The sequence below is a fragment of the Clavelina lepadiformis genome, chromosome 8 (assembly GCF_947623445.1).
Source record: "Clavelina lepadiformis chromosome 8, kaClaLepa1.1, whole genome shotgun sequence".
Lineage (NCBI taxonomy): Eukaryota > Metazoa > Chordata > Ascidiacea > Aplousobranchia > Clavelinidae > Clavelina > Clavelina lepadiformis.
In genome coordinates, this window is record NC_135247.1 from 15,472,576 (window position 1) to 15,498,985 (window position 26,410).

The window sequence follows — 26,410 nt, forward strand, 5'->3', positions numbered from 1 at the left end:
TTATCTTTAGGAATGGGAGTCATGAAAAGCAAAAACTAAGGCAGGTAGATTTCCCTTTTAAAAATTATTACATTTTGCAACAAATTCTTTCATACAGCAACACTTACACAGGCAGCACTATAGTCACGAAACATAAAAATGGCAGTGAAATTTGCATCATCCAGTAGAAAGACAAAATCTGTACATCCACTCAAGGTCATTTGAAGACGGAAGGAGCCCGTTTTACTGAAAGTCCGCTGCGTGACGATGAAAGATCTGATTCTTTTGTTGTTCCACTGCTAGTCGGACGAAGCTTTGACCCGTTTACATGTTTCATACGCTTGTCTTTAGCGCCTGGCGTCATCCGCGAGATGGAGCTGGAGGTGTTTTTCGTCCGGCAGCAACGCAGACGACGACGTAGGGCGTTCATCCACGTCGTTCTGACTGTGCGATGACGCACACAAAATATAACAAATATAGAGAAACCCTGAAATATAAAAAACACACACTATGTGACCAATTGACATTGAAGCAAGTCTCTCACTGGACGTGGATTTAGGTGTCGTCGTTTTACGGATGTAATCACGCAAGAATACGAGAAGAGAAAAAATTTGTAGCACTGATTCGGTAGTCTTGCTCAAATTTGTTTGAAACGACATTTAAGCCTTTCAAGAAGTCTAGAACCAATCATTCGCTGGCTTAGTGGTTACAAGGTAGACTACAATGCATTGTTCACTAAACCGTTTGTCGTCAAGTTCTTTATCACATACCATGTATTATACCAAGTTAACTTGAAATGAGGATATTTGGCAGTGAAAAATATCAAGAAAATATCTCTATCACTACCAAAAATTTGAATTTTGATTATTTTGAGACAGACACTTTATGCCAACAAAAACAATAACCCTTCTACAATTGAAGTCTGGCCAAAAACAAGCGAAGTTTTGCTTACTTGTGTTGAGTTGAAAATGGCATGCAATCCTTGCATGACGGTAAGAAAGACAGGGTCAGTGCTTATCATGGCCAAGAAACCGAATGTCCAGGAAATACCGAGAAGTGCTGTCATGGTGACGGCGTTGTTCAATTGCCGCTTTGCACTTTGTTTTCTGGCAGTCGACTGTATCTAAAAGACACGACAATGGCAATTACTAGTAACCGACCACAAGCAAAGGCATTGACCTCACAAATCAAATATTTTACTGACTGCTATGAGCTCGCGCTTGGACGTTTTACCTTGCTTCGACCTTTAGTTATTGCAAAAAGCACGAAACAGAAGGAGAGACAATTGAAGACGAATATGAGACCAACAGGTAAAAGAAACCCATAATAAAAAGCATTTCCCCATGGCCAGCAGGCATCTGATCCAACATAAGTCGACTGCCAATCTATAGAACATTGCAATGTTTTAGGTCTGAATTTGGTAACGCCATTAAAGTATGCCTATCACCATTTTGGACAAATCAGCACATACCAATGTCGTAATGCGTTGAATGGTTATTTACAGCCTGAACGGTGACATTCAAATGCCACAAGGTCCTTTCGTTGCTTTTATGAGAGAAAAAATAGAGACTTCCGTTTCTAGCAACAGATTATATCTTTAAATTGACAAAAATATACTTTTTAAGAATATCGGGAAAAATCTATAAAGTAATACACGTTCCCACAACGTATATCTATACATGTCTGTTGAGTAAAAAAATGTGAGAAAATTGTGCAAAATATCACCTAGCAAAGTTGCGACTCAAGTCGATGTCCAGATAGAACAGCGATAGTCCTGCCGAGATCAACACTATCAGTGCCGGTGCTCCGTATGCAAACAATGATGCTTTCTTTGTGTAATTATTTACGGTTCTTGAGTCCATTACTTTAATATAAAAGAAAAAATATTGGAATTTTAGAAACATTGTTGTACGTGCGAAATTACATTTAATTGTTTATTTACTTATTCTCGTTTCGACTGATTCATTTGCTGAAAACAAGCTACTTAGGTGAAAAGTGACTTGCTTCCATAACATTCAAATAAATGAAATGGAGCACCGACCTTTAACAAGCAGACCGTACATGGTGTATCCTTCTACCGCCATCCAGCACCAAGCACAGAGCCAGAAGTAATGCAGGAATGCAGCTGCAAAGGCACATATCAGGAAGTGCTCGGTGGCTCGAACGCCCATCAAGAAGATCGAGTAAGCGAAGAGTAACGAAAGGGACAAATTGATTAGGACTTTCTGTGGCTTGCGTTGTCTAAGATTGCTGCAAAATTAAAAAGCAGAGTCACATCTGGCGCATCTGCAACGCCATGGCAGAATATGACCGTACAAAAGTTGTAGGTCGCGAATTGCTTTTAAATGGTGATTAATTGCTGCAACAATTTAATGCCCCTTAACGCAAGTGTCATCTAATTATCCCCGTGCCAACACCCTCCAACTCACTTGAACGACATGTGTATAACGATTGTAAGAAAAAGTCCTAAAATTGAAAGAAGGCAACCAACGTCACTGACAATCCCGATCAAATTCTTGTGAAAAAATTGCATGGTGTCCGATTCTTTAAACTCATTTGCTTTATTTCCTGCTTCTTGACGATGTAAATCCTGTTTTTCAATAAAAGATTTGGTGAAATCAGTTATTGGATCAATGCCATACTGGTTTGGAGGCGTTTCCAAAATGGCCTCGATGTAGCCACAGTTTCCAAACACCAGGGTTTATGATTCACGGATTCATGTTTTGACCATCATAGAAATTATATAAATACACTAGTATAGGAACTTTGGCGCACATGCCAGACACAGCGGACATGAAAAGAGCTGTTGCAACCGTTTGAAGTTCCTGGAATAATCTACGGTTTCCATATTTGGTTTAAAAAGTTCCAATGTTGGAAAGCGCCCAATGCGTTGAAAACGATTTTATATTTTTTCACCAAATGTCCACATATTTACACTAAAATGGCGACTCTCTTGGCAAGGCTACACAGAGTAACGGCACCTCTGAGTATGTTATTGACCTCAATAAAAAATACAACAAACTCCCAACATGGAAATATGAAAATAGCAATAGTATATTTCTGTACTTCCTTTGTGGCCAAACCTGGCGGCAGCAAGGCCAAGCCCCACGAAACTTAGAAGTGGCGAATTATGTACATTATTTCACAGAGATTATTTTTTTTCCAAAACACCCAAATTTTCTCTGCGGATTTGAAAGTATCTTTGTCACGTTATACGGCCTGCAAGCTGCAGCATATACTAGCTTCTACCAAAATGTAAAGTTAATGAGAAAGAATGGTACTCACCACGAGAATGGCAAAGTTAGTAAGATGAGAGCATCGACACACAAAAGTATCTTCCCCATCTTGTTGTAACTTACATCCTTGTTCAGACCAGTCGCTGGAACTGAAGTCCCAAAACCCGCAAGTCAAGTGCTCGGTGGCATTATCAAACTATACAGTAAGTTTAAGTAATATAGTTAAGAATCGACAACGCTTTCCTCGTTTTCCAACAGAGAATCGATCACAAAATTCGTAAATTCACCTGAATATCACTTTTGTTCATTTTGAAGGATATTGGTTCAGCAAGCTTAGTGTGTTCTTTTAATCCCGAAATACTGGCGGATATGACCTACAAATGTCAGCAGCAATATGTATATCACAAACACTCGCAGGGAATAGTTACAAAGCTGATGATTTGCTACAATTTGCTCTAAAATGTTTTAAAGTATTCCCCCAGATGGTTACAGTTCACACCTGGTCTGTTCGGAAAGTTGACGAACGGAATAGGAAACTGGTCTTGTGAAGAACAAACCCGACTCTGGCGTGTGATCTATTGTGTTTGCTTGTTACGCCCTGGATAGATGAAATCGGGATGTCAAATGACAGGGAGGATTCTTTGTCGACAAAGGAAAGACTTTGGTTTAAAAGGGGACCTATCAAAGACAAAATGGAAGGTTTAATGCGGTGGTGAATATTTGAAGTCAAAAGCAATTTTTTCTCAGTCTGAACTTGACTGATTGCGGAAGCATTGCTCTTATTTAGGAAGCAATGTAAAGTTTTAAACCCAAATTTCGTTAATTGTTATAAATATAGCAAGGTGAATTACAAACTATGCATCGGTCCATAAATAAATAATAATCAATTGGTTGCATTAAACGATTTTGAAGTTACAATTATTGAAAACAACGCGCAGTCATCAAAGTGATGATATATTGCGAATCGCATAATGACAAAATGACAACTCGGATTACAGGCGATGGCGATTTTTTAAAGAAAAGCAAAGAAAACCTAAAGCCACATTCTACCTCCCTGGCACTTAAAACAAAACCGCAAAGCTAAAGATTGCCAGGAATTGAGGGAGATGAAAATAGATTCTCATGCTACGTAACAGCAAAGCGTGCGAACTGGATAAACGTAGACTGCTGTAGTAGACCGGGAGGGTGTGAAAAGCCTATTCTCAAAACGATCAAGTCGGCAGTTAAACAACAAAATTTACATTTTGGCGTAAACGATGATGTAGGTCAGAAATGCAATACTACTTCCTACAACAACCTGCCGTCTGTGTTATTTTTATTATACCTTAATATTAACAATCATTAACCTTTGTTTAATTTAGAATTTCATTCCAAGAAAAAGCATATTGCGTCAAAAAGAATCTACTATATAATTGTCATTTAATTTGTAATTGCGTAATATGTCGTAGTTTTCCGTAAAAAGACCTGGTACAATTAAGACAAACAGCAGCACAGTGTTTTAAATTTACAAAATGCTGTCACACAAGTGACCTTGTTTGCAAAATTTGATCAGCTAAAAATTAAGTTTTTTAATTTACCGTTTTCGTTCATTTTGACGTCATGGACTTCCACCACGAAGTTAGAAGTCGTGACGTTTAAACTTCCAGACGCAGGTAGCTGAACTTTATCCACCAAGACATCTATGGTGTCCACTATGGCTGAGAGGAATTGCTCACTTGCTTGTCGGACGCCCGAGTTTGACGTCGCAGACAATGACGTCATTAGGTTATCGGCTTTGGCGGTAACGTCATGGAATTCGATGGGAGAAATCTATTGTTAAGGTGTTTAAGAAAAGGTTCATTTGGGGTTTTAATACTAGTTTGTTTACCAGAAAAATATCAAGCAAATCGCCTATCAGGAAATTGTTGAACTTCCATGATGATGGTGTGAAAGTACTTGTAGGACCTCACAAAGCGCTAAACGTGGTTAAATAATGTACGGCTATGATACATCACGAAATGCATTGCAGATGTTAATGCTATTGTTATGCCAACGCACCCGATCATTTGACAATATGAAGAGCTTTTGAAAACCTCTTCAACAAATAGCGATCTGTAAAACCACCTATTAAGCTATTAAAACGAAACAAAGAGTTACCATGGATTGATTTTGTTTAATGTTCATCATTTCTTTCAATAAACCTTCAACCAATTTCTGTGTTTCGTTGCTTGAAGCTGTGCCGCTTGTTGGTTTTACTTCCTAAAAACACGATAGTTTTAAGAACTGAAGTAAACGACACACTCTTGCGATCAAGAATTTCTAACCTGCATTGTAACTTCTGGCGCTGGAGCCGGTGCCGTCGTAGTAGAACCGTTTGGTTTCTAGAAAGATACTCATACTATAATTACAGAAGGGATTATAATAAAATCCCAAGTTGATCAAACTTAACAACGCATCAAAACTTACGTTTGATACCTTTATTACTGAGCCATTGCAAGGTTTCGTTGTAAGATTAAAAGTGTCGTACACTACCCAGTTCCGTAGCTTGATGCATTTAACCTTAGCCAGAGGAAGACCTGAAAGTAAGTAGTAGTTTGTTTTTGATGCGTTTAAACAAACCAATACCGTAAAATGTACAATTGTTAACTTGTTACCTGTTTTCTCACATTTCTCCAGAGATTCGGAAGTCTGACCAACGTTGGCTGCGGGAAAATGGACGATAATTCCTTCTCCTTCGGACGTCAGGCCTATCATAATCTGCATTCTCTCGCAAATGTCTAAAATCAAAGTTGCAGGCTACACTTTTCTTTTGGGAATTTGGTATCAAACAATAGGCTACTAACATAAATTTTTCATCATTCTGGGAGCCTTTATTAAAACGGTGTTTATACCAACCAAGGTATCTAACTGGTTGAGCATCGATTGTCAAATTTACCTTCTGAAGTGCCGATCGCTGCTCCCCAAATAGCCGTTAAAACGAGGCCTGAATACCAGAACATCGTGTCTAGGTACATTTCACACAATTACAGAATTTAGATCTATCAATTAGACTGAAACACAACTGAAATGCCGACATACATTTTGTTGCGGTAGTTATCTACTTCAAAAGAAAAAAAGCAACTCGTGGGAATCTGACAAGATCACGTGATCCAGTTTTTTTTTTGCGACAGCGCACCCCTGCCAGCCAAGGCCGGCGGAATTCCAACACTTGCCCACGATTGACGTAAAGCATTCAGGTGTAATCCAGCAAGTTTGATCGGGCACAGGATATGACTTAGACCCAGCCGGGCGGAAGCAATTGGAACCAATGCAATAGCAATGGAAAGAGTCAGATGGAAGTTAAGTTGGTAGACATTTGGGACTTTTATTGTGTTTGAACGCATGAGAAACTCTTTTAGCACAAAGGAAATCTGAAAACAGTAATGGAGGAGAATAATAGCGGCTTAAAATACGTGTAATTTTATGGTGCCGACTTACCTACTAAACCTAACGAATTAATATGCGTGAACATATGCACATAAAAAAGCTGTCAATTAATTTTACCATAAAAAATTCCCAAATCATATTTGGGTGTAACATAAATTGCCAACCACAAACATAAAAAAACATGACATAAAATAACAAACATAACATTTATTGCAAAATTACTTTCTAATGCAAATACGTTACATCTAAAAAAGGACACTTTTTAGCTATATCGGGCGAAAAAAGGTGCAAACATTTCTAGGGCAACTTCCGCAAGGTTGCGCCTCAAAACAAATTACAACAGCGAAATAGGTCGAAACTGCGTAAATCAACCACAAAAACGCTCAAAATCACAATAACAAGACAAATCCAACGAGAAGGAAGCCATTAAGAGCAGTGCTCACGAGCTCGTAAAGCAACTTTGGTGAGAATACGCTCCACACGAAGAGATGGTAACGGTGTCCGGTTGCGACTGCCACGTAGACCGCGAGAGTGAATAATCTGAGAGCCGCAAACGTGCTGATGGCCACGTTAACTGAAGAAACCGTGCCAGGGCTGTAAGTTGCGTCGGCGAACTCTGCATAAATGGAAAAAATTATTTTTGTGGGCTCGTTGCCGTTTGATTCTCTCGGTTTTGCGCGAAACTACTCACGTATTAGGTTGTGCATAACATGCGCTTTATTTAAGGTTATGTCTTTCAGAATTTTCATCACATGTTAACCGATCCCTTGGAACTGGACCAAGGTGCAATTGCACCCATCCGAAATTTAAATCCCAACTCAACAATTGTGAAACTTTTACTTTTGATAACAAATCATAATTGGCCTTACAAGATAATAATTGAAACTAAACCAGTTAAAGAATTTTTCCACACAAACAAAACACATCCATGGGTGCAATTACGCCTGGAAGTAACACGCCGGTCATAATCTTAATATACAAATTTCACGCAATATCATTCAGCACAAAAAAGAACACGACGCTAAGGATTAATAAATACTCACCGTTCATATTTAAATTTATTATGTCCAACATGGACAAAGTCGTCCACAAAATTGGACCGACATACGTTGAATACACGCCCAAAATCCCAGCACATATAAAGTGAAACCAACCGTCGCTTCCGGACAAACCAACGTAAGCAGCTGATACGTCGACGCTGGCCAAGCTGTTAGAATTGCCCTAAACCCAGTAACTCTTGGTCAAAGCGCAATGCGTGATATACTAAATATTTTACTGGACATGGCTAAAAATAATAAGATAACTAACTAATAGTTTGTATATTGAAGTTTGGTCTGTATACTTCATAAACATTTGAAATAAAGAAAGTTTAGTGACACTGATTTTATCATCTGTGGGAGTGTAGATATTAAACTTGTCTCAAATCTAACGTTTCAGCGTGTGCTACTACATAGTTAGTACTACTACTATTACTAAATAGCTACAACCGCAGTTCACATACCAGTGCATAGTGAGCCATCTGTCCAAACCAATGGGAGAGAACAACACGGGCCACAAGATGAATTGGAGAAAGAAAATAATCTTTTTGGACGCTGCTCAATTTCAACAGCGGTTGCTCCAAGATATTCAAGTTATTTTCGATAACAAGAGGCCACAATAACCTAAACATGACCCAGTACAGAGCCAAGATAAAGGCCAAAGCACAGTGATTATGCGGACGAAGCAATAAAGCCGACAGTATAACAACTGCGCACTGAAGACAATCTAAAGACTTTCCATTGGATTTTGGCGGCAGGCACGGGCAGATTCCGGGCACCGTGCAGGAATGAGTTCTAGTGCGCTTTCGGCTCGGATCACAAATTTGAAAGAGACAGTGATAAAGCATCTTAATGAGTAGAAGGCCAATGGTAAGATAAACGATCTGCGCTTCATTTAAACCCCTATCAAACAAAAAAAACATCGCTAAAGCAAGCAATGGCCGTTCTTTAAGAGTGTTCCAGCATTGCTGAAAAAATCTTCAATGCATCAGCCAAACATTCTAATTGCCTGCGATGAAAACCTGCTGGTAAATACTTACATATTTGAAGTGTTGTAATACCATGGAAATGACACAGTGCCAATGGCCAGTCTGTACATGTACACTCCGCAAATTCCAAACGCGAACAAAATTGTACGAACTATGTCCTTTGTAGAGCAAAGTAGTTGCAGTAAAAGAAAAACTGCCATTAGTGATATGAAAGATGTTCCAGAGAGAAGGACCTTGTTTTGAGGAATATTCAACCAATCTCCTATAAAAATACTCAGGTTTTTACAGTCATCCGCAAAGCATCTTACAGCCAGCAAACTTTTAACGCATTTTACAAAGACAAATGTGGCGATTGTAGGTTCACCTATATCGGGGTCAGTGGCATATTTGATTCCACTCTGATTCCACGACCTCAACAATCTGTGGATGATGAGAAACACAAAAGCGGCAATTACGTATTTCCGATGAGAGTGCTCTATCACCGTATGCTGCTTTTCTTCTTCTATTTTCTCATCCTCCGTGAAGTCCTTGTCTCTGGAAGACTCGTTTTCCAGGAGGTGAGCAGTATCTACAGAAGAGTCTTCCTGCACCAAATGCCACGCTCTAGTTTTTGAGGAGGCAACTTTTCTCATCCTCAAGGCTACATCTCCCTCTCGTATCTGAGCATCGTACAAGCTTGAAGTCTTGAGAGCAGCCGGCTTTGAACTACTCTCTACTCTAGCGATGGTCCTCAGTAGCGCAATGAACAAGCCCAAACTCATCGAGATTGAGAGAAAGTACCAGGTTTGGTGTTCTTCTTCAACAAAACTACTTCCTGGCAACGTTGCTATGAAAAGGAAAAAACCCACTGCCAAAGCAACCATTGCTCTGGTTATTCTTCGTGCCGATGGTGTATTGCCATTGGTTCTATGTCGAGACTGCAGGAGTGCTTCCATCCATAACCCCAACACACAACAAAGGCCCTATAACAAGTATTGCCGATGAACCAAGCTACTTTGGTTCTGCTTGCTTCACAGACCAGAACAATGTTTAAAACTCGTGCAGGGCGAAGTAGCATGGATAATACAGCAGGTTTACATACTTACAATCAGAAGAATAATAAAGCCTGAAAACATTTCAAAGTAATTGTATGAAGCCAGCTTTGAAGTGAGCTTGTTCGAAGTAACTTGCTGGCATTTCTGGTAATAATCCTTTGCAACACCAAACACGCCAGATTTATTTTGTGACAAAAACACACTATGAAATTGTACTCCATTTCTGTAATATACAATAATTTAGATCTTCAGTGAAGATACTTTATAACCACATTGTTAAAATCCCTTCTCTAACAGACTGATAGTTGTATGTAGCATTGTTTAGGGGCAGTAAAAGGCAGTTAAAAAAGCAACCATTTCATTGTTCAGTTTCTTTTATATGTGAAAAGTACCAATGTAGCTTACCTGTACAAGTTAGCAGGATCATTCTTTTCAGTGTCCTCAGGATCAGGCAACTTACCCGATCTATGAGCATATGATAACAGCTGATGACAATTGTACTGCATTGCATGAAGAAGTTCTTCTTGTTCCATGAACTGAAAATATACAAGAATATCCAGATATGTTTACAAACTAACGTTTAGTACAAACAACTGGTCTGGTACTACTGCAAATTTTGACATTGACCAGTCAGCTATTTTACCTGCAAAACATCTGGAATAAGTTTTCCCATGGAGTCACGTGGTATAGGTAAACCCATCGAGAGGGAGATGGTTGAAACGAAGTCAACTTGTTCGACGTCATTTGTCTTTGTATTATTGTGAATACTATAGTGCAAAGTAAATTAATAACATAAGAAAAAAGCAACTAACAGGAGCAATAGCACCTTGATCATCTTTCATGGATGAATACTGTCACTATGCAAAATTGAAACTACTTAAACTAGCTTTATAAATCACCCCATTTCGTTAATTTTGGGGCTGAGAAACACAAGAGGTGTGGCAGTTTCAGGATGGGTCGTCCCTCCATGGCTTCCTTGGCTACTCATGCCGTGATCGCTGGTGATTACCAGCAAAGGCTTGTCCTAAATACAAACAACATTAAGATATGTTATGGTCATTTGGTGAAACAAATTTTATAAATTTGGCAAATTCAAGCATACTGTCCACAGCCATATTGAGGTGGCCAATCATTTACAAATTGGTACCTAAGCAGAAAGCTGTGAGTGGTTATATGCTCACTTTACACCTACAGTGTTCACAATCAGAACATACAGGGAAAAACTGAGCAACAACTAACACTTTGTTTCATTTAAATTTGAAGTTAAAAAACAATCTAGCATTTGTGGTTTGTATATAAGCAGATGTTACCATCCAAATCTTCTTAAAATAATAATTAATTAATGGATTAAAAAGACGTAGAAATAGAATGTGATAATAGAATGTGATCTGATAAGTTATAATGCTTAAATAACTGATAAACTTAGACAGCAACATTTTACAATCTGTTATACTTATTATGTTATATTTGAGAATGAATCAAACTATTTCGATCAGAACAAATAATAAACCTACAAGGCAAGTTATACACTAAGTCATATCATAACATATATATTTGATTTGTGGACCATGGTCAATTTTTAGGGGCAATTATATACTGATAAAAAAATTTTCCAATAAATTTTTGCTGCAATGTAAAACAAGATCAAGCCATAAACCAGTAGAATAATAATAGATTATTTAAACCAAAATTACTTCTTTTTCCAAAGCCGAGTATACTTTTTCTACAACCAAATCCATCTCCTTCAACTTAGAAGGCATTAGCGGAGAAGTTGGACCAGCTAAGTGACCAATGTGGTCCAATCCAAGGTAGTGCAATATCATCACATCCCAGTCTTTGTTCTTGTTCAGTTCATCATCGATGTGACGTGTTACATTATTATCCACCTGTCGAAGAACACAATCATGTTCGTAATGCAGTATAGTAGGCCATTGTCAAAGTTTGGTATAATCATGTGCATATAGCATACTTCAATTGCAATCTTAAAACTTGATTTTAGTGCCTCTCATGTATATAACCTCTTAGTAATACCTCAGTATAATCAGTGACAAAAAATGAGGTAGTGCCATCATATCTTGCAAAGCTGTTTGGAAAAAGTCGAATCCAAGTATCATCTCCGTAGAAAACAATGGTTTTGCCAGCTCTCTTAAGTCCAGAAATTAGATTGTCGGATTTTAATTCCACCGACTGATCCATGTTAAAAATGACATCAATATAACCAGGAATGCTTCCAGTGGTAAGTGCCTGGTAACCAATTCAAGTTAGTATTATTGATCTATCATCATCTACCAACAAACCTGATTTATTGAAGTAGAAAAGCAAATTAGAGAAAAGCTGATGATTAACCTTTAACCTAGGCATGGTGACAGTGGGGGCTTTGGCATTGGCAGTGAAGACCATCGCATTTCCATTGCTAAGTGTCTTTTGTAGAAACGGCATGTTTTTTTTGTATGGAGCATCACTAATAAAGTCGCTCCTCATGGCATCAATCACAACAAGGACCAATTTATTGTAATGTGCTTGTTGGTAAGTGGGCTGTCCTTGTCCTGGAAAACAACAGTCAAATTTTTGGGGTAAACAGTACATATTTATTTATTTAATACTGCCTGGCACTTAGAAAGCAATAAATTTCAAAAAAATAATGAAAGCTAAAATCGCCAAATATATAATGCAGTGGCTAACGTCAGAAGACCACAAAATGACAGTTTTCGACTTACTCAATTTGCTTGTTTGAAAATTGCTAAAATCCTCCTCTAGTAATTTGCTGATAACTTCAGATCCTAGAGGAACAGGAGGAACGTCACTGTAATCAGCATGACCTGGCGTTGAGATTTTAATTGGGAAGAAACCCTGCGTAATCATAGTCACAAAAGTTAGTTTTTACTGATTAGTAACACATTTTCGATTGATTATGAAACTTTGGTTAAAGTATAATGTACATGTTGGCATAATGGTAGGTAAACGCACCTTTGCAAATATCAAAACTCCAGCAAGGCTAATAAAATAAGCAATAATGACATTCCACTTTGCGTTAGTACAATTATTCAGCAACAAAGCCATTGTTGTAGGGCTTCACATGCTTTCCAAAATATTTACAAACATAACAATGGTGCATTGGAAGACCAGCTGTTAGCAAGTATAAACCTATGTACACATATTTACAACTATACCTGCAGAGAAAAAGAAACAGATGGAGCAACACAGCAAGCTATGCTAATAAATTATTGCGTAGATAAAGAATTCAATAAAAATGTAGTAATTGTTAAGGATATACTATACTATTGAAAAAGCCAACAGCAAAATTAGGTTTTGATGATAGAAATTTGTTTGCGTATTTATACATAAGCAGAAAGCGTGTTATTCACAAAACTATGACAACAACGTGCATGGATTATGGAACATTAATTAGCAGTGTTAACTTTAAATTCGACAATTTTTTAAATCTGTTTATTTGCAAAATAAACCATAGAAAAACTGGCATAAGACTCTGACAAGGACATCAAACATAGCTTGCAACAAGTATAAATTCAACACCTAAAAAGAATTAAAGGAAATAAATCATTTATTGTAAATGTGTCATCATAGGTTGAAAACTAAGAGCTCTTTTGAGGATGTTAGAAACTTTTGCAGCAGAACATTCTGTATCTTAACCAACAGCTGTGCAGAATTTTCATTCAGATTTAAACACATTTAGGTAGCACATCGAAGTGAATGAATAAAAAATGACGAATAAAGTAATGCAAGATATCAACACTGAACTTTACGTTTGAACGTTTTTGTTTGATAAGCGATGTTTATAGCGAAAGTTGCTGGACGCATGGGGCAAAATGCAACTTGCTACGGCCCCTATTGTTCTTTGCCTGAGAGCTTCTACTCTTGTGCGAAATGGAACACCATCGGAAAGTCGTCTTATCTAAATAAAATTTTAGCATTTAAAATAATGACTTCGGCAAAAACAAATCTACTTGTATCAGTCATATACAAAACAGTTAAGTTACGTTTTGTATGCACAAAACACGACAAAAAAGGAATCAATTTTCATAAACTTGAATAACTATCCATAGTGGTACAACCTTGGTAACATCATGCCGCCAAATGAGGCCATCATTTGTGACAAACAATGTGGACACATAATCGTAATATCTAAAAATAATAAAGATTTGCAAATTCAGATTCATTGGAAAAGTCCACAGAACCAAATACTGCTAACAAAAACAAGTATAAATATGTTTAACTTCGTTTACGTGGTCAATGTAAGTCAATTAAAATATCTCTATATTATACCTTTGATTAGCCGGTAAGCGAAAGAGCAAAGTAGCGAGAACTGCTACAGGAGGCCATCCAGTAACTCTCCATCTTACTTCAACTGTATTCTGCTCCTCATTTGGAAGAATGCTTAAAAGCTCTACATCAGCCTTACTCAGATAAAGAAGATGTAATCTCCGAAACAAGGACACCACAAATTTGTACTTATATAGACCACTGTAAACGAGATACAGTTGCTGTCATTCATTTATACTTAAATTCAATTATTAAACGTTGACCTTTAATGAAATTAGGGCTGTGAATTAGTGGAAAAAGCTTGTCTTACCTGGTAGAGAACTTGTATTTCTTCAAGGTTACATATAACTCTAAGTGTTTCGTATACATCGAAAAATCATGATAATCCCTCGCTTTGTCAAAAATGCCTGGTACCTGAAACGATTGTAATTACGAATTACCGGTATTGAAAATCAATCCGGATCGAAAATCTTTAGCTTCATTGTCTGCGCTAGTCATTACCAAGCTTGGCTCAGTAGTCAAGCAACTTAATTGAAACAAAATTAAATTACAAACAAACACCGCTTTCAAATTAAAGATCTTACCTCAGATCTTATTTTTTCAGTAAGCATTAAAAGCTTCTGCTTTGGGTCATCAGCAGGTTCTTTAGCTGTAAAAACAACAAGTATTAAGGTTTTCCTCTGTTTACTGGTACCACTTATATAAATCTTGTAATCACTTTAGCTTAATTACAAAAAACATTCAAACAGTAGCAGACGAAATTAATGGCGGCTGAACTTTGTTAACTTCAGTTATTAACTTCGCTAAGTTTTGTTTGTAACTCAACATGAGCTCTTGCATAGTTCAGCTTGCTTTATCAGGTGCACTGTAATGTAGTACAGAGAAAGTAGCAAATGAAGTTATCATAAAAAGTGCAGGACATAAACACAAACTTATTCAGCACTGGCACATATCACGGGTACCCTTTTTACCGAGCGCTTACCTTTTTCCTTCGAATTAATTGATGCTGAAGTAGAAAAAGATGTCATTCGATAATCTTTTGCTTCATCTGCTTTGTTAACAGTTTTTATACATGTTGAAATTATGCTTTCACTAAAAAGGCTATTGATATGTTCATGGAGAAAGTCACAATCATGTATGCCATATTCTGTTGCATGTAGTAATTGCTTGTCAGAAGGGACTTGAGTGTTTCTTAATGATTGCAGAATCGCAGCATGGGTTGAAGACAAGTCATTCAAGCACATTAAATTTTGAGGACGGTGGTCTTTGCTTGCAGATTTGGAGCGTTTTGATTTATAACATTTCACAGAGTTGTCATTTGGTAAAAGAGTCAGAGGTATACCGTATTTAAAATCCAGCTGCTTGTGAAGAGGCCAGACAGTGTAAGAACTTTCTTGTGCTTGAGGTAACGAATGCCTGCAACATGCAATGATTCTACTTTGTGGCATAGAACTCCGACATTGTGAGTATCCCCATAAATATTTCACAGGTATTGCAGTCATTGCATGATGCCAACGTATCATCTTTAAAAGCAGAAACTTCTGTTCTAACATTTCATCAAATAACAAACTAATTTTATCACATTAGCTTACTTTGTGACATTTGAATTGCTGCATTAAAGTGCTAAATACAGTTTCATCTATGGACACAATGATAAAATTATAAAACTATATTAATCATACTTGCACCCATATATATAATATACTGCCTAAAACAGCGCAAATGAAAAACAAAAAAGTTTCAGAATCTCATTATTCCAGAAGTCATTTATCTGAAACCATAAGTTGTGATCATCCACCATCACCATAAGTTACGATTTTTATTTAAACCTTCATTATTTTGGAAACCTCACTTAAGCAACTCAATACTCAGGTGTGAAAATTGTTTGGATTAATGAGATTCCATTGCAATGATTGCAGAAAGTATTTAATAAACAGGAAACAATCAAACATAAGAGTTTGAAAGAGAAAATTTTTAACTCTAGTGATTTCTATATCGGTGATCTATTTTTATTTTATTGAAAAGCTCACATTCAAGGTAATGGAAAGCTCTATTATGAAAAGTTGTGATTGTTGCTAATATGTTGGTATCAACCGTAATCCTCAGTACAATATTTTGTCCCTCACAACTATGGTAAGAAACAAAAGCAAGAAATGACGGAATAAAGTATCAAACTATTTCAATGGTAAATTACAATGTTTGAGACAGTTTGAGATTGTTATCAGAGGCCATTGCTAATAACTACCGAGGTGTGAGCCGACTGCATCTCTTTGGATATTGCCAAGTGGCAGGCGAGCCCAATCACTACAACACTATGGTAAATTGGAGTGAAGATAAAAAAGTTTGGCGTGCAAGTGCCTTACTTTTCACTATGGTGCACAGCGATATAGGAGGAGTTTGAGTACTGACTTTTACGCTTAGTATCGGTGCATAGTAAATCACGGATGTCCGGATCTGCCACAGGTAGCTAAAAGCTAGTCTAGCCCAAGTACGACCGTTTTCGGCAAAATCTTGGGTGTGCTAAAAAAACAGAAATGAAAAGTGCTGTACGCAAAACTGCTCAGACGCAATGCAAGTGTGCACTGAAGCGTGTAATTACACAGTTTGACTTATTTAATTTTTAAATCAATTGAGAACTGAGTGCACAGAAGTTTTGTCCACGATATAAAGTGAAAAATAACGCACCTTAAGTGCGGCACTGAAGCTCATCAAAAGCAATATTGAGTGCACCTATGCCAAAGTAACAAACGCACCAGTACGAAATGTAAGTTTTTTGTGCACCGGGTAGCGTAATTTTCAAAGACTGGTGTGCACTAGTAGACAACAAAAAGTGTGCACCGGTATGTGCGAATGCGCACCAGATGATCCAGTTTGGGAATTAGTTAGCTTATACAAAGTAGCGTTTTTGACCCATTTTTTGCACCAGATAGCTATGTTGTGCATCGGACATGTCCGGTGCACAACTCTTTCTTTCCATACGGGATTCTGCAGTCTGCTGGTCTTTAGGTTTCCTTACTTTCAGTTTTCTACACTTAACACTGTTCTTGTGCTCAAATGTAAATTGAGCAAAACCTGGGCATAAGCATGTTCAATTAAAAAGCATTTTTGGCTATATCTAATCTCATCTACGGACCTCCAGCTTTTACTAACTATACCCTTAGTATCGCGATGCAATACCAATCACTGCAACAGTTGGAATAACATAGTTCAGTATTTTCTCACTTTAAATTAATATTTGCAATATCTTGACATAGGTCAAGTGCCAATTAGTAACTGCGCGGCTTGGGCGACCGTGTCGCTGTGTGCTGGGCGTAGCCCACATTTCCAATTAGCCTAATAGTAATAGATTGTTCGGCTTTCGCACTTTTCATACCTGTAACGCGAAAGCACTTCTGTTTGGTCCCTTCAATAAAACTGCAGAACACCCTTGCGGCATTATACTTATCGAAAAACTTTTGGCATATCTTGCAAGCCACCTGGCACCTGCACCTGTTTAAACCGGTAGATAAGCCTACAGTAGGTTTGCACCGTGATCTATCAGATTTCTATCTTTCGTGTACGGACAAAAAGGGTTATAGCATAGTATACAAAAAGATAATGTCTGCAACATAAAATATTATATGTTTTACTATACTTTGGTTATAAACTTTTTATGCAGAATGTCGGATCACAGATCAGATCATGAATCAGATCATTGATCGCGCTGCAAAAACTCGCACATAGGCCTAGCTGATCTCTGATCAAAAATAACAACATCTAATCCAAATTATTAATATGCCGCTCTAGATAAATTAAACTGTGAATGGAACCTTTCAGATATTCTCCAATATTTTATTTTCATATATTTCAGATATCTTAGTGATCTTTGGTTTAACATCTTGATTTGGGTATGCAGTATGGGATATCTATGATTACAACTCACTATCTCCAGCTACCGGAAGATATTGTTGACGAGTTGGCAGTTGTTATTTTTGACTTGCGATCACTGATGTGTGATCGCGCTTGACGTACTGACGTAGGCATATTTGAAGCCTGAGAAGGCTGGTGGTCCGCAGGGTGTTAGTAGGTTTATAGCTTATTGAATAGCCCTAGTTGTTGTACCACCATTGCCGAAATGGCCCTTTCCGAGTTATTTTCTGGATGGCAAGATTTTTTCGATCGTCTATACTTAACAATGGAAATTTTTGATCCACTTTGTAAAGTACAAACGTTCTGGCCATTGGATGTAAAAGATTTCAAAAGGTGAGTTGCATATGAATTCCTTTAAGCGATAAAAAAATGTTTGAAAGTATGTTGCCTAGTTCTTATTTTAGGAATCAAAGGAATTCATATGCTACTCAGCTGTGCGAAATCTTTACAATCCAATGCCCAGAACGTTTGTGCGTTACAAAGTGGATCGAAAATTTCCATTGTTAAGTATAAACGATCGAAAAAATCTTGCTACCCACAAAAAATGGCGTCGGTAACTCGGAAATGGTCTATTCATTTATTCGGGTCTACTTTACAAATGCATAACCACAAGATGCCTTTTTGTATACCAGACCCCAGGTATTCAAATTGTGACGTCATCTGGTTGTGCACTTGTATACTGGACCCAATAGTTAATATAGGCCTACATACTTCGAGCATTTTTGACAAGTTCTACATTTACTCTGTGTTGTTTTGCACTTGTTTTTTTCAGTATAGCATATATTTACCTTTATTTTTAAACTTTTGTTTTACCCAGGGCTTTGAAGCTGGCATAAGTGTTAAATTGCTCCAGCTCCAGCTTCGGAGCTCATTGATACCACTGCTCCGGCTCCATTACGTCAAAAACTGAGGTTTAAGGATAAACGCTCAATTTGGAATATCTAGCGTTTAAAAATAATCACAAACAAAATAACACAATCAATGAACACAAAATATTTGATTCTGCACAAAGAAGTGTTCAAAAACCATTCGTTTGAAGGAATAATATTGCCTCTATCAAGTCTTTTTTCATCGAGCATCTTAAATCTTACGAAATACATCGGAGCCGGAGCTATTTTTCAAACAACTGGCTCCAGCTCCATTTGAATTTCTCCTAGAGCTCCAGCTCCGTTGAAAATGCACGGCTCCTTGCTCCTGCTCCAAAGCCCTGGTTTTTACCTAGTGTATCTTACGTAAATTGATTAGGTTTTGTGTACTTGCTATCTTACGTTTGATTTGAATAATTACTTCTAATTTTGTTTGAAAACAAAATTTTGGATTTAACACAATATGGCACTTACTTGGTATTCTGCATTTCTGCCATTATTAACTAATTGGCTGCCACTATTTCACTGGGATAAATTGTACGTTTGATGTAATTTTTACAGTTTCTTGTTAACTTAACTTAAATGTAATAGCAGAGAATAAACTTAACCTAAATCTAGCGTGATATAGGCCCTAAATACCTAAAATCAACTTTTTTATACCCATTCTCCTAACCTAACCGCTTATCTTTAACAAAAGGCGTGACTTACTTAAGGTGAAATAATTACTTTCTACTTAATCAGGCAAGCAGTCATTGTCACATTTTGCTTGTATTCGTAGTGGCAATAGCTTGTCTTCTATAGTCCTCAAAGGCTCAATTAGAATAATAAGATAACCCCAATCATGAGGTGGCGTGCAAAGAATTTAATCAAAATTGTGCTCCTACTTTCCTGTGTTTCCTTTGCTTATTATTTCTTCATGTTTCATCAAGATGAAGCAACGAAACACACAAGTCGTAATAGACCAGACCAATTTGACTATCATGAAAACGTACGCGCACAAAAAGAGGTAAATAAAATCAAATAAAATTGCAGTTGATTAAACGGTTTCTATCAAATATTTTTTGTCATGCAACGATTTGAAAACCATATCTTACGATTATGTTTTGCAGGAATACCATAATGATGCTGGTCATAAAAATTTTCCAAACGATCAATTGTTACCTGTTGGAAAAGATGCTTTACCTTTCAGTTGGGAAAAAAGGGTAAGCATCCTTTTTAGTTTTAGTTAATCTAATTTCTCACCTACTTGTCTTCTGTTGTATTTGAAGTTTGACTTGTTATGTTTTTTCATATTTAGCTTTTGAAATGATTTATATATGACTTTTGTTACTTAAGTGCAGATGTTATATAAAGTTTTGATTGTTAATTGGAAGCTAAGTTCTTGCCCAGAGTCAATGTAATTCTCTATGCTAATGATACCACATTTATAACCATCTCATTTTTATTATGTGCATATCAAATTTCGCTTTATAAGCCGATAAAACGTTTGTTTTTTATTGTGACGTATAAGCAATATAATAACTAAATGGCATAGAATTAAAAAATACTTTCACATCTATGTGGTTATTATTGACTTTGATCAGTTTAGTTAAGTTAATTTAACTTTTTACTGTTTGTGTTAGTATTAATTAATAGTTTGTTAGTAGGGGCCTGGTGATTTTGACTATCCAAAGTACGTTCCTGATCGATTGGGCAACTATGAGTCGCAAACCCCAGATCAGAAGTAGGTTGATTCATTCATTGTGATCTGACATTTGTTTCCTTTACGTTTACCCACATGTCATAACTGTTATCATAACACAACAGACGGGCTGGAGCTGGCGAATATGGTGAAGAAGTATTGCTGGACGCATCGTTAGAAACTGCAGTGAAGGGTGTCATTGCTGAGTTTGGGTTTAACACAATTGCAAGCGACAGAGTTTCGCTTGATCGGGCACCAAAAGATCTCCGCCATACCCAGTAAGAATGTTTTCCATGTTTTAAATTATGTTTGTTTGCGTATATTTTATTTCATTTGTGTATTTAAGGTGAATTGCAGAGCATCTGTTCCCATTTAACATGCATTGTCATCTAGGTGTAAGCATTGGGATTATCCGCCTCGCCTTACCACAGTTAGTGTTGTGATCGTATTTCATAATGAAGCATGGTCACCACTGATGCGAACTGTACACAATGTTATCAACTACACGCCAAAGGAATACTTGCATGAAATCGTTATGATTGATGATGGCAGCCACAAAGGTTAGTAGATTGGCACAGTTACAGGTTGGGGCTAATGTACTAATTTTATCACTTATCTATCTTTTTATCGGTAGTGTGGTGTGTATTGTTTTCAAAGTAATATGGTATATAGTAATGCAGCATCAAGTTCAGTACTGCAAATTTTTTATCATATTTAGTAAATTGTTTACTACTTTTTTTTATCTAATTTTACTATCTGTATTCCAGTGCTTTCCATGTAATAACAATTTTGCATTCAGCTTATAGTTGATAACCTATATGTTGCTATGCATCATATATTATATTTTGTATAAATAAGTGAATGTAACAGCTTGGTAAACACTTTCTGTACAATTATAATTTATTTATAGATCACCTCGGCTCAAAATTGGATGAATACATTATCAAATTTAATGGTTTGGTCAAACTTTATCGTAACTCAAGAAGAGAAGGTCTGATTAGAGCAAGAAGTATTGGTGCTAAGAAATCTACAGGAGAGGTAGAACTTTTATTTTCTTTTCCTTTGTCATGCAACAGCTACATGGTGTTTTATGTGTGATTAAATTCAGTCATATGTTTGTGTATGGGTTTTTGGCTCGTTTTTTTTTATTTATAATAAACGTTTTAAATGCAAGAGGTATGTTACAATACACATCTTGCAGCACTTTACATGATAACCAGTACCCACACTTTACAATACATAAACAATTAGCCATAAAATGTCATTCCAAATTTGTGAGTTGTCAATGTTAGTAGGGGATAAAAGTGCAGTCTATCATTTTAGTATTTCGTATTTGTTCAGTTGTTAAATGTTAATGTTTACTTATTTTATTTTTCATTAAAGTTAAAAATAAAATATATATATATATTTTTTATGTATATATATATATATATACAGTATATATTCTGTAGTATGTGATCTAAAATGTGAACTTAGCTTTAAGGTCCACTTTCCACACACCCTCAGGCAAAAATATGTATTCTTAGACTCCAACCTCTAAGATAACATTCTCCTATACTCATGCAGATTCTCATCTACTTGGATGCGCATTGTGAAGCAGAGCCCAACTGGCTACCTCCGCTTATTACCCCAATTTTGAATGACCGCCGAGCGTGCACGGTCCCCTTGATAGATGTGATTGATGGAAATAAATACACTTTCACTGAGCAAGCAGGCGGAGATTCTGATGGGCTTGCTAGGGGTGCATGGGACTGGAGTTTTCAATGGAAGAGAATTCCACTTACTAAAGTCGAAAAAGCAAATAGAAAGCAGTTAACTCAGCCATACAGGTTGGTTGCATTATATTTTTGGATTTATACCTTACAGCTTTAACACAACATCAGATTTGTAAGTTGATGCTATAAACAGGCAAACAAAATGCCAAATAATGGCAAAAATGTAATTTAGATCACCTGCTATGGCTGGAGGATTATTTGCAATCGATAGAGATTTCTTTTTTGAGATTGGGCTTTACGATGATGGACTTGAAATTTGGGGTGGTGAAAACTTTGAGCTCTCTTACAAGGTTGGTCTTCTGTAGTGCTAATAACATGAGGAAAAAAGTAGAAAGATATGATTATGGTAATTTGAAAATGTCTCTTGATGTTCCAAGAGTACAGTTTCTATGTTCTTGTACAAGTGTAGCTAAAATGCTCCATTCAAACATAAATGTTCTCCTCAATAACTAAATGTATGGTATAAAATTTTTTGTAAGTAAAACTGTGTATTTATTTACACAATATTTAAAAATAAGCTTAATTAGTTGTTTTGTAAGAACGAGATCAGAGAACGTGTCATTAGCAATTTCTACAGCAACATTAGGGTTGTTATGTTTTAGGTATGGATGTGTGGCGGTCAACTTTTGTTTGTCCCCTGCAGCAGGGTTGGTCACGTTTATCGGCTTCCAGGCTGGAATGGTAATCCCCCGCCTGCTTATGTGGCTAAAGATGCTGTCCTCAGGGTAAATCTCTTCCTACAAGATCTGGCCATTTAATCATTTGTCATTTAAATGCTTTTTATCAGAACTTTGAAGATGAAATCACTAAAGCTTTTTACTTTGACAAACTTGCATATAAATGTAATAATTTTATCAATCAAGCGATTCTGTGCTTTGCTCGCGATTGTTTAAAATTATGTTTCATTTTTAGAACTACAAGCGAGTCATTGAAACTTGGTGGGATGAATACAGCCAATATTTTTATATGTAAGTTTTATATATCAACTTGAAATTATTTCCGCTGATTATATCTGTTGTTATTTTGTAACAAAATCCGTTTTGCTCTACATTGATAAATATTACTATATGCTGGGTTAACACAGTTCAGCCACCATCAGCTTCGTAGACGGTGTGTATGTAATTATATATACTATGTGGTGATAAATACATGAAAACTACAAAGTATCTCTTACAACAAAGTAACTACTTAACTACAAAGTTTTTCTTCTTTTTATTTTCAGGAGACGTCCGGAAGTGAAAAGAATCGACACAGGTGATTTAACGAAACAAAAAGCAATTCGGCAGACATTACAATGTCGTTCGTTTGACTGGTTCATGAAGGAAATTGCTTACGATATACCAAAGTAAAATTCATGACATAGTTTTTTACCATTATTTTTATCATTTGGTCAGATAGATTGATTTTTTTGAACTTTTAATTCAAAATCCATCACTTTTTTTATTGTTAGTTGTTTAAGAATATCAGCGAAGACTTTATATATATAAAAGATGTATAATGTGTCTTACAGCATCTATATTCAATTTCAGTATTACGTTAGTACTAGTACGATTTAGTAACACTAATGTTAGTAACTATTACCTAATGCTAACGTTAATGTTAGTTATCAATTTCAGTATATTGTTTAAAAACATAGTTGTAAAAAAGTAGAATTGCACTTGAGAAATTCATTCTTTTCGCAGGCATTTCCCGTTAGTTGAGCCACCTAGTGGTGCATCTGGTCAGTTGAAAAATATTGGAACAAATAAATGTTTGGATGGAAAAAATGGTGGTTCCGGTTCTCCGATATATGTCAGTGATTGTGACAAGGCTGGAGGTGAACTGGTAAGCTTATCTTTGAGAATCTACACCCCCATGTATATGATTGTTTACCGCTGTAAATAAACTGCTGGTGTATGATTTCCGGCTTACTAGTTTCTAAAATCGAGCTTCACAATGCACTGTGGAGGTTCCTTTGCATGCTTAAGTTTGTATGCAGTTCCATGTCATTTTTAATTCAATTTTCAAGCATTACTTCACCTTAAGATTGAAACATGAAGCAGTGTACATTTCAATCCACCATACCTTTCATTATCTCATTTTATTTAAACCTACTCCATGTTTTGTTTAAATTACAAAAGTAAAAAACAACATGCGTTCAATTAGATTAGCGTCAGTGCGCAATATGCTGCTACACATGGTGAATCTAGTTGCATAAATACTGTACTGCAAAAGTTGCCCTATCATGTTTGAATCACCTTTGAGCGCAATGTCACAGGCACTCCGGGTGTGGCACTTCTAACTGCAAGTAATAACACGGTGCTCTGTTCAAAGTTGTTTCGCATCGTTTATCTTATGGTAAAACCTGAAACTTAAACTATTTTATTTCTATCTACTTTTGTCCTAGCAAGTGTTTTACTTGAAATCATAGTGTCACGACAATGAGGGTGATTGTCTGGTTTCGTTAAATAAATGCCAATATTAAATACTTTTTTACGGTTTTCCAGTTTTTCCATACTAACAAAAAACGTTACCAAATTTTAGTTGTAGATATCAATATTCATTTGCACAGTCAGCTAAAGTTAGTTGTTAATTTGTTAGAATTGGTGGTTGACGTGGCATGAGGATATAAGACCAGGCATTGGTAGCCCTGACCATGCCAGAAAAGTTTGCCTTGACTGTGTTGGTCGAGATAACGTGGCTTCTTTTTGGGAATGTCATCACATGCAAGGAAACCAACTTTGGAAGTATATTGTAAGTGATATAGGGATGATTCCCGTATGTAAACTATGCTTCTTTGTTTTAACGAAATTTTTCTTTAAATAAATAAGTTTCTGCCCTATCATCAGCTTTTTATGAATGTTGCATAAGAGTGGGTGTGGTGTTTTACTGATTTTTCCTTTGTAAAAAAAGTAAAGAATCGATATGAATGAGATAAACCTTCATTGTCTAAATTTTACTTGTTCGTTTGAACGTTCAATTGCTAATACATCATCATCATTATGTCATCTTTACTTATCCAGTACGATCTCCGACAATTATACCACTCTGTGTCGTCGTCATGCTTGGAAGCATCGCCAGGGGAGTCGAAGGTTTACGCGCGCGAATGCAACCATAACAATGTCAATCAACTGTGGACATGGACCAATGTCAATATTACACAACTTGCCACCTTCAACACCAATTTGCACAAAGCAGCTTTTGTAGTTGACGTCTGATCATTAGCTAGAAGCCTCACCTGGTACGATATTTCTTCCATCAGGGCAGTAACGTCGCTATAGATATTAGACCAGCAGTCTCTTTAGAAGCTTCTATTACCAGTAGCTTTGCTAGATTGAATATTATTGCAGTAGGGCTTCAAAGTTTGTTGAAATCAAGCAGTTATTTCCTGAATTATGGAACGTTTTTGAGCCGATCGAGCACTACCTTCACTGTAACTGCTTTTTTGTTTCTATTTATATACCGTCGTGTATAATGTATGTAATAAAGTGCTTCAACTTTTGTCGCTATTTATTGTTTCCACGCGTTTGATTGGTATTCACGGTTGACGTAATAGAGAAGCGTTTGTGATGCAACCTTCAAGGACCCTCCAAGAGACATATTAATCCGTGACGACCATAATATCGCGTTCTTTGGCTTCATAATCAAACAGCATGAATCAGTTTGGCAGTTTGGAAACTAGATTTAAGAAGAAACGAGAGACCAGGACAGAGGCTATAAAGCGTTTGTCGACGCCAAAGTATCCTTGGAGAGCTAGCAGTGGTCAGGATGAAAGAAAGACCAAAACAAGGCCAGTCACTGCCCCTGATGCTTTACTTAATACAGAAACCAAATTAGCTGTAAAAAAACGAGCGTTTTCTACCCTTAGCGCCCCTGCCCGAAGTAGTAGGCCTAAGGCCAAGACTACGTTTTTTCAAAAACCAACAGTTCCTGATGATGTTAGAGAGGGCAGAGCGCGTTTGAGAAGAGTGGCTTTCATGTTCGATGCTGGTGTTGTTGATGAAGCTTTTGTTGAAGAAATATCGGAATTAATTATCCAAGATCACGGTCTCACGTCGCGATGCGACACACCCAACAACGGTAAATGTGACGGATATTCCAGTAGTGATGCATCGAGCAAAGGTGAGACGCTGAAAATTTAATATAGTTTTGGAGATATTGTCCTATACCTATACCCCCTATTAGAATTATTAGTCTATTGTTTAACTGGACCATGTTGAAGCTTCAATATGTGGCAAC

The 26,410-nt window shown here is 36.8% G+C and overlaps 4 protein-coding genes across 6 annotated transcripts; 1 reads left to right on the plus strand and 3 right to left on the minus strand.

Moving 5' to 3' along the window:
- Position 1: 1 nt before the first annotated feature.
- LOC143469898 (adhesion G-protein coupled receptor G6-like) lies at positions 2–6,396 on the minus strand. Of its 2 annotated transcripts, none has more exons than XM_076967784.1 (16): positions 6,130–6,396; positions 5,849–5,971; positions 5,670–5,770; positions 5,519–5,575; positions 5,352–5,453; positions 4,793–5,024; positions 3,715–3,893; positions 3,503–3,589; positions 3,265–3,411; positions 2,409–2,569; positions 2,021–2,229; positions 1,705–1,843; positions 1,451–1,557; positions 1,213–1,364; positions 932–1,102; positions 2–466 (listed from the first exon to the last, which is right to left on the minus strand). In XM_076967784.1, exons 1-16 carry the CDS (start codon positions 6,206–6,208, stop codon positions 197–199), a joined length of 2,316 nt encoding a protein of 771 aa, XP_076823899.1. In that variant the 5' UTR covers positions 6,209–6,396; the 3' UTR covers positions 2–196. The 2 variants fall into 2 exon arrangements, with proteins under 2 accessions (XP_076823899.1, XP_076823898.1); XM_076967783.1 differs by having other exon boundaries at positions 4–466; positions 5,661–5,770.
- Positions 6,397–6,533: 137 nt separating this feature from the next.
- Positions 6,534–12,783, minus strand: LOC143469897 (GPI ethanolamine phosphate transferase 2, catalytic subunit-like). 2 transcript variants are annotated; one of them, XM_076967781.1, is made up of 14 exons: positions 12,648–12,783; positions 12,398–12,530; positions 12,027–12,226; positions 11,712–11,924; positions 11,375–11,566; positions 10,580–10,704; positions 10,324–10,447; positions 10,086–10,216; positions 9,732–9,903; positions 9,011–9,608; positions 8,698–8,908; positions 8,122–8,560; positions 7,664–7,841; positions 6,534–7,236 (listed from the first exon to the last, which is right to left on the minus strand). In XM_076967781.1, the coding sequence occupies exons 1-14, from the start codon at positions 12,738–12,740 to the stop codon at positions 7,010–7,012; spliced, it is 3,036 nt and encodes a 1,011-aa protein (XP_076823896.1). In that variant the 5' UTR covers positions 12,741–12,783; the 3' UTR covers positions 6,534–7,009. The 2 variants fall into 2 exon arrangements, with proteins under 2 accessions (XP_076823896.1, XP_076823897.1); XM_076967782.1 differs by lacking the exons at positions 12,398–12,530; positions 12,648–12,783 and having other exon boundaries at positions 12,034–12,175.
- A 67-nt stretch (positions 12,784–12,850) lies between these two features.
- On the minus strand, positions 12,851–15,619 carry LOC143469901 (uncharacterized). The gene is made up of 6 exons (XM_076967788.1): positions 14,944–15,619; positions 14,546–14,610; positions 14,272–14,375; positions 13,965–14,162; positions 13,754–13,823; positions 12,851–13,593 (listed from the first exon to the last, which is right to left on the minus strand). The coding sequence occupies exons 1-6, from the start codon at positions 15,512–15,514 to the stop codon at positions 13,441–13,443; spliced, it is 1,161 nt and encodes a 386-aa protein (XP_076823903.1). The 5' UTR covers positions 15,515–15,619; the 3' UTR covers positions 12,851–13,440.
- A 2,776-nt stretch (positions 15,620–18,395) lies between these two features.
- On the plus strand, positions 18,396–25,680 carry LOC143469268 (N-acetylgalactosaminyltransferase 7-like). The gene is made up of 14 exons (XM_076966909.1): positions 18,396–19,742; positions 19,846–19,938; positions 20,383–20,459; positions 20,543–20,695; positions 20,811–20,977; positions 21,328–21,455; positions 21,984–22,246; positions 22,365–22,482; positions 22,795–22,917; positions 23,105–23,160; positions 23,415–23,537; positions 23,875–24,016; positions 24,773–24,925; positions 25,195–25,680. The coding sequence occupies exons 1-14, from the start codon at positions 19,578–19,580 to the stop codon at positions 25,387–25,389; spliced, it is 1,956 nt and encodes a 651-aa protein (XP_076823024.1). The 5' UTR covers positions 18,396–19,577; the 3' UTR covers positions 25,390–25,680.
- Positions 25,681–26,410: the final 730 nt, after the last annotated feature.

Coding starts and splice junctions, on each gene's coding strand:
- LOC143469901 (XM_076967788.1), bottom strand. CDS start 15,514: ATGTTAGAACAGAAGTTTCTGCTTTTAAAGATGATACGTTGGCATCAT. Junction 14,611..14,943: donor AATTAATTCGAAGGAAAAAG/GTAAGCGCTCGG, acceptor TTGTTTTTACAG/CTAAAGAACCTGCTGATGAC. Junction 13,824..13,964: donor CGCTTACCGGCTAATCAAAG/GTATAATATAGA, acceptor TATTATTTTTAG/ATATTACGATTATGTGTCCA.
- LOC143469268 (XM_076966909.1), top strand. CDS start 19,578: ATGAGGTGGCGTGCAAAGAATTTAATCAAAATTGTGCTCCTACTTTCC. Junction 22,247..22,364: donor CAGTTAACTCAGCCATACAG/GTTGGTTGCATT, acceptor AATGTAATTTAG/ATCACCTGCTATGGCTGGAG. Junction 23,161..23,414: donor TACAGCCAATATTTTTATAT/GTAAGTTTTATA, acceptor TTTTATTTTCAG/GAGACGTCCGGAAGTGAAAA.
- LOC143469897 (XM_076967781.1), bottom strand. CDS start 12,740: ATGGCTTTGTTGCTGAATAATTGTACTAACGCAAAGTGGAATGTCATT. Junction 10,448..10,579: donor CCCAAAATTAACGAAATGGG/GTGATTTATAAA, acceptor TTTGCACTATAG/TATTCACAATAATACAAAGA. Junction 7,237..7,663: donor AATAAATTTAAATATGAACG/GTGAGTATTTAT, acceptor CCATTTATGCAG/AGTTCGCCGACGCAACTTAC.
- LOC143469898 (XM_076967783.1), bottom strand. CDS start 6,208: ATGTACCTAGACACGATGTTCTGGTATTCAGGCCTCGTTTTAACGGCT. Junction 5,454..5,518: donor CGCCAGAAGTTACAATGCAG/GTTAGAAATTCT, acceptor TCGTGTTTTTAG/GAAGTAAAACCAACAAGCGG. Junction 467..931: donor CCATTTTCAACTCAACACAA/GTAAGCAAAACT, acceptor TTTATATTTCAG/GGTTTCTCTATATTTGTTAT.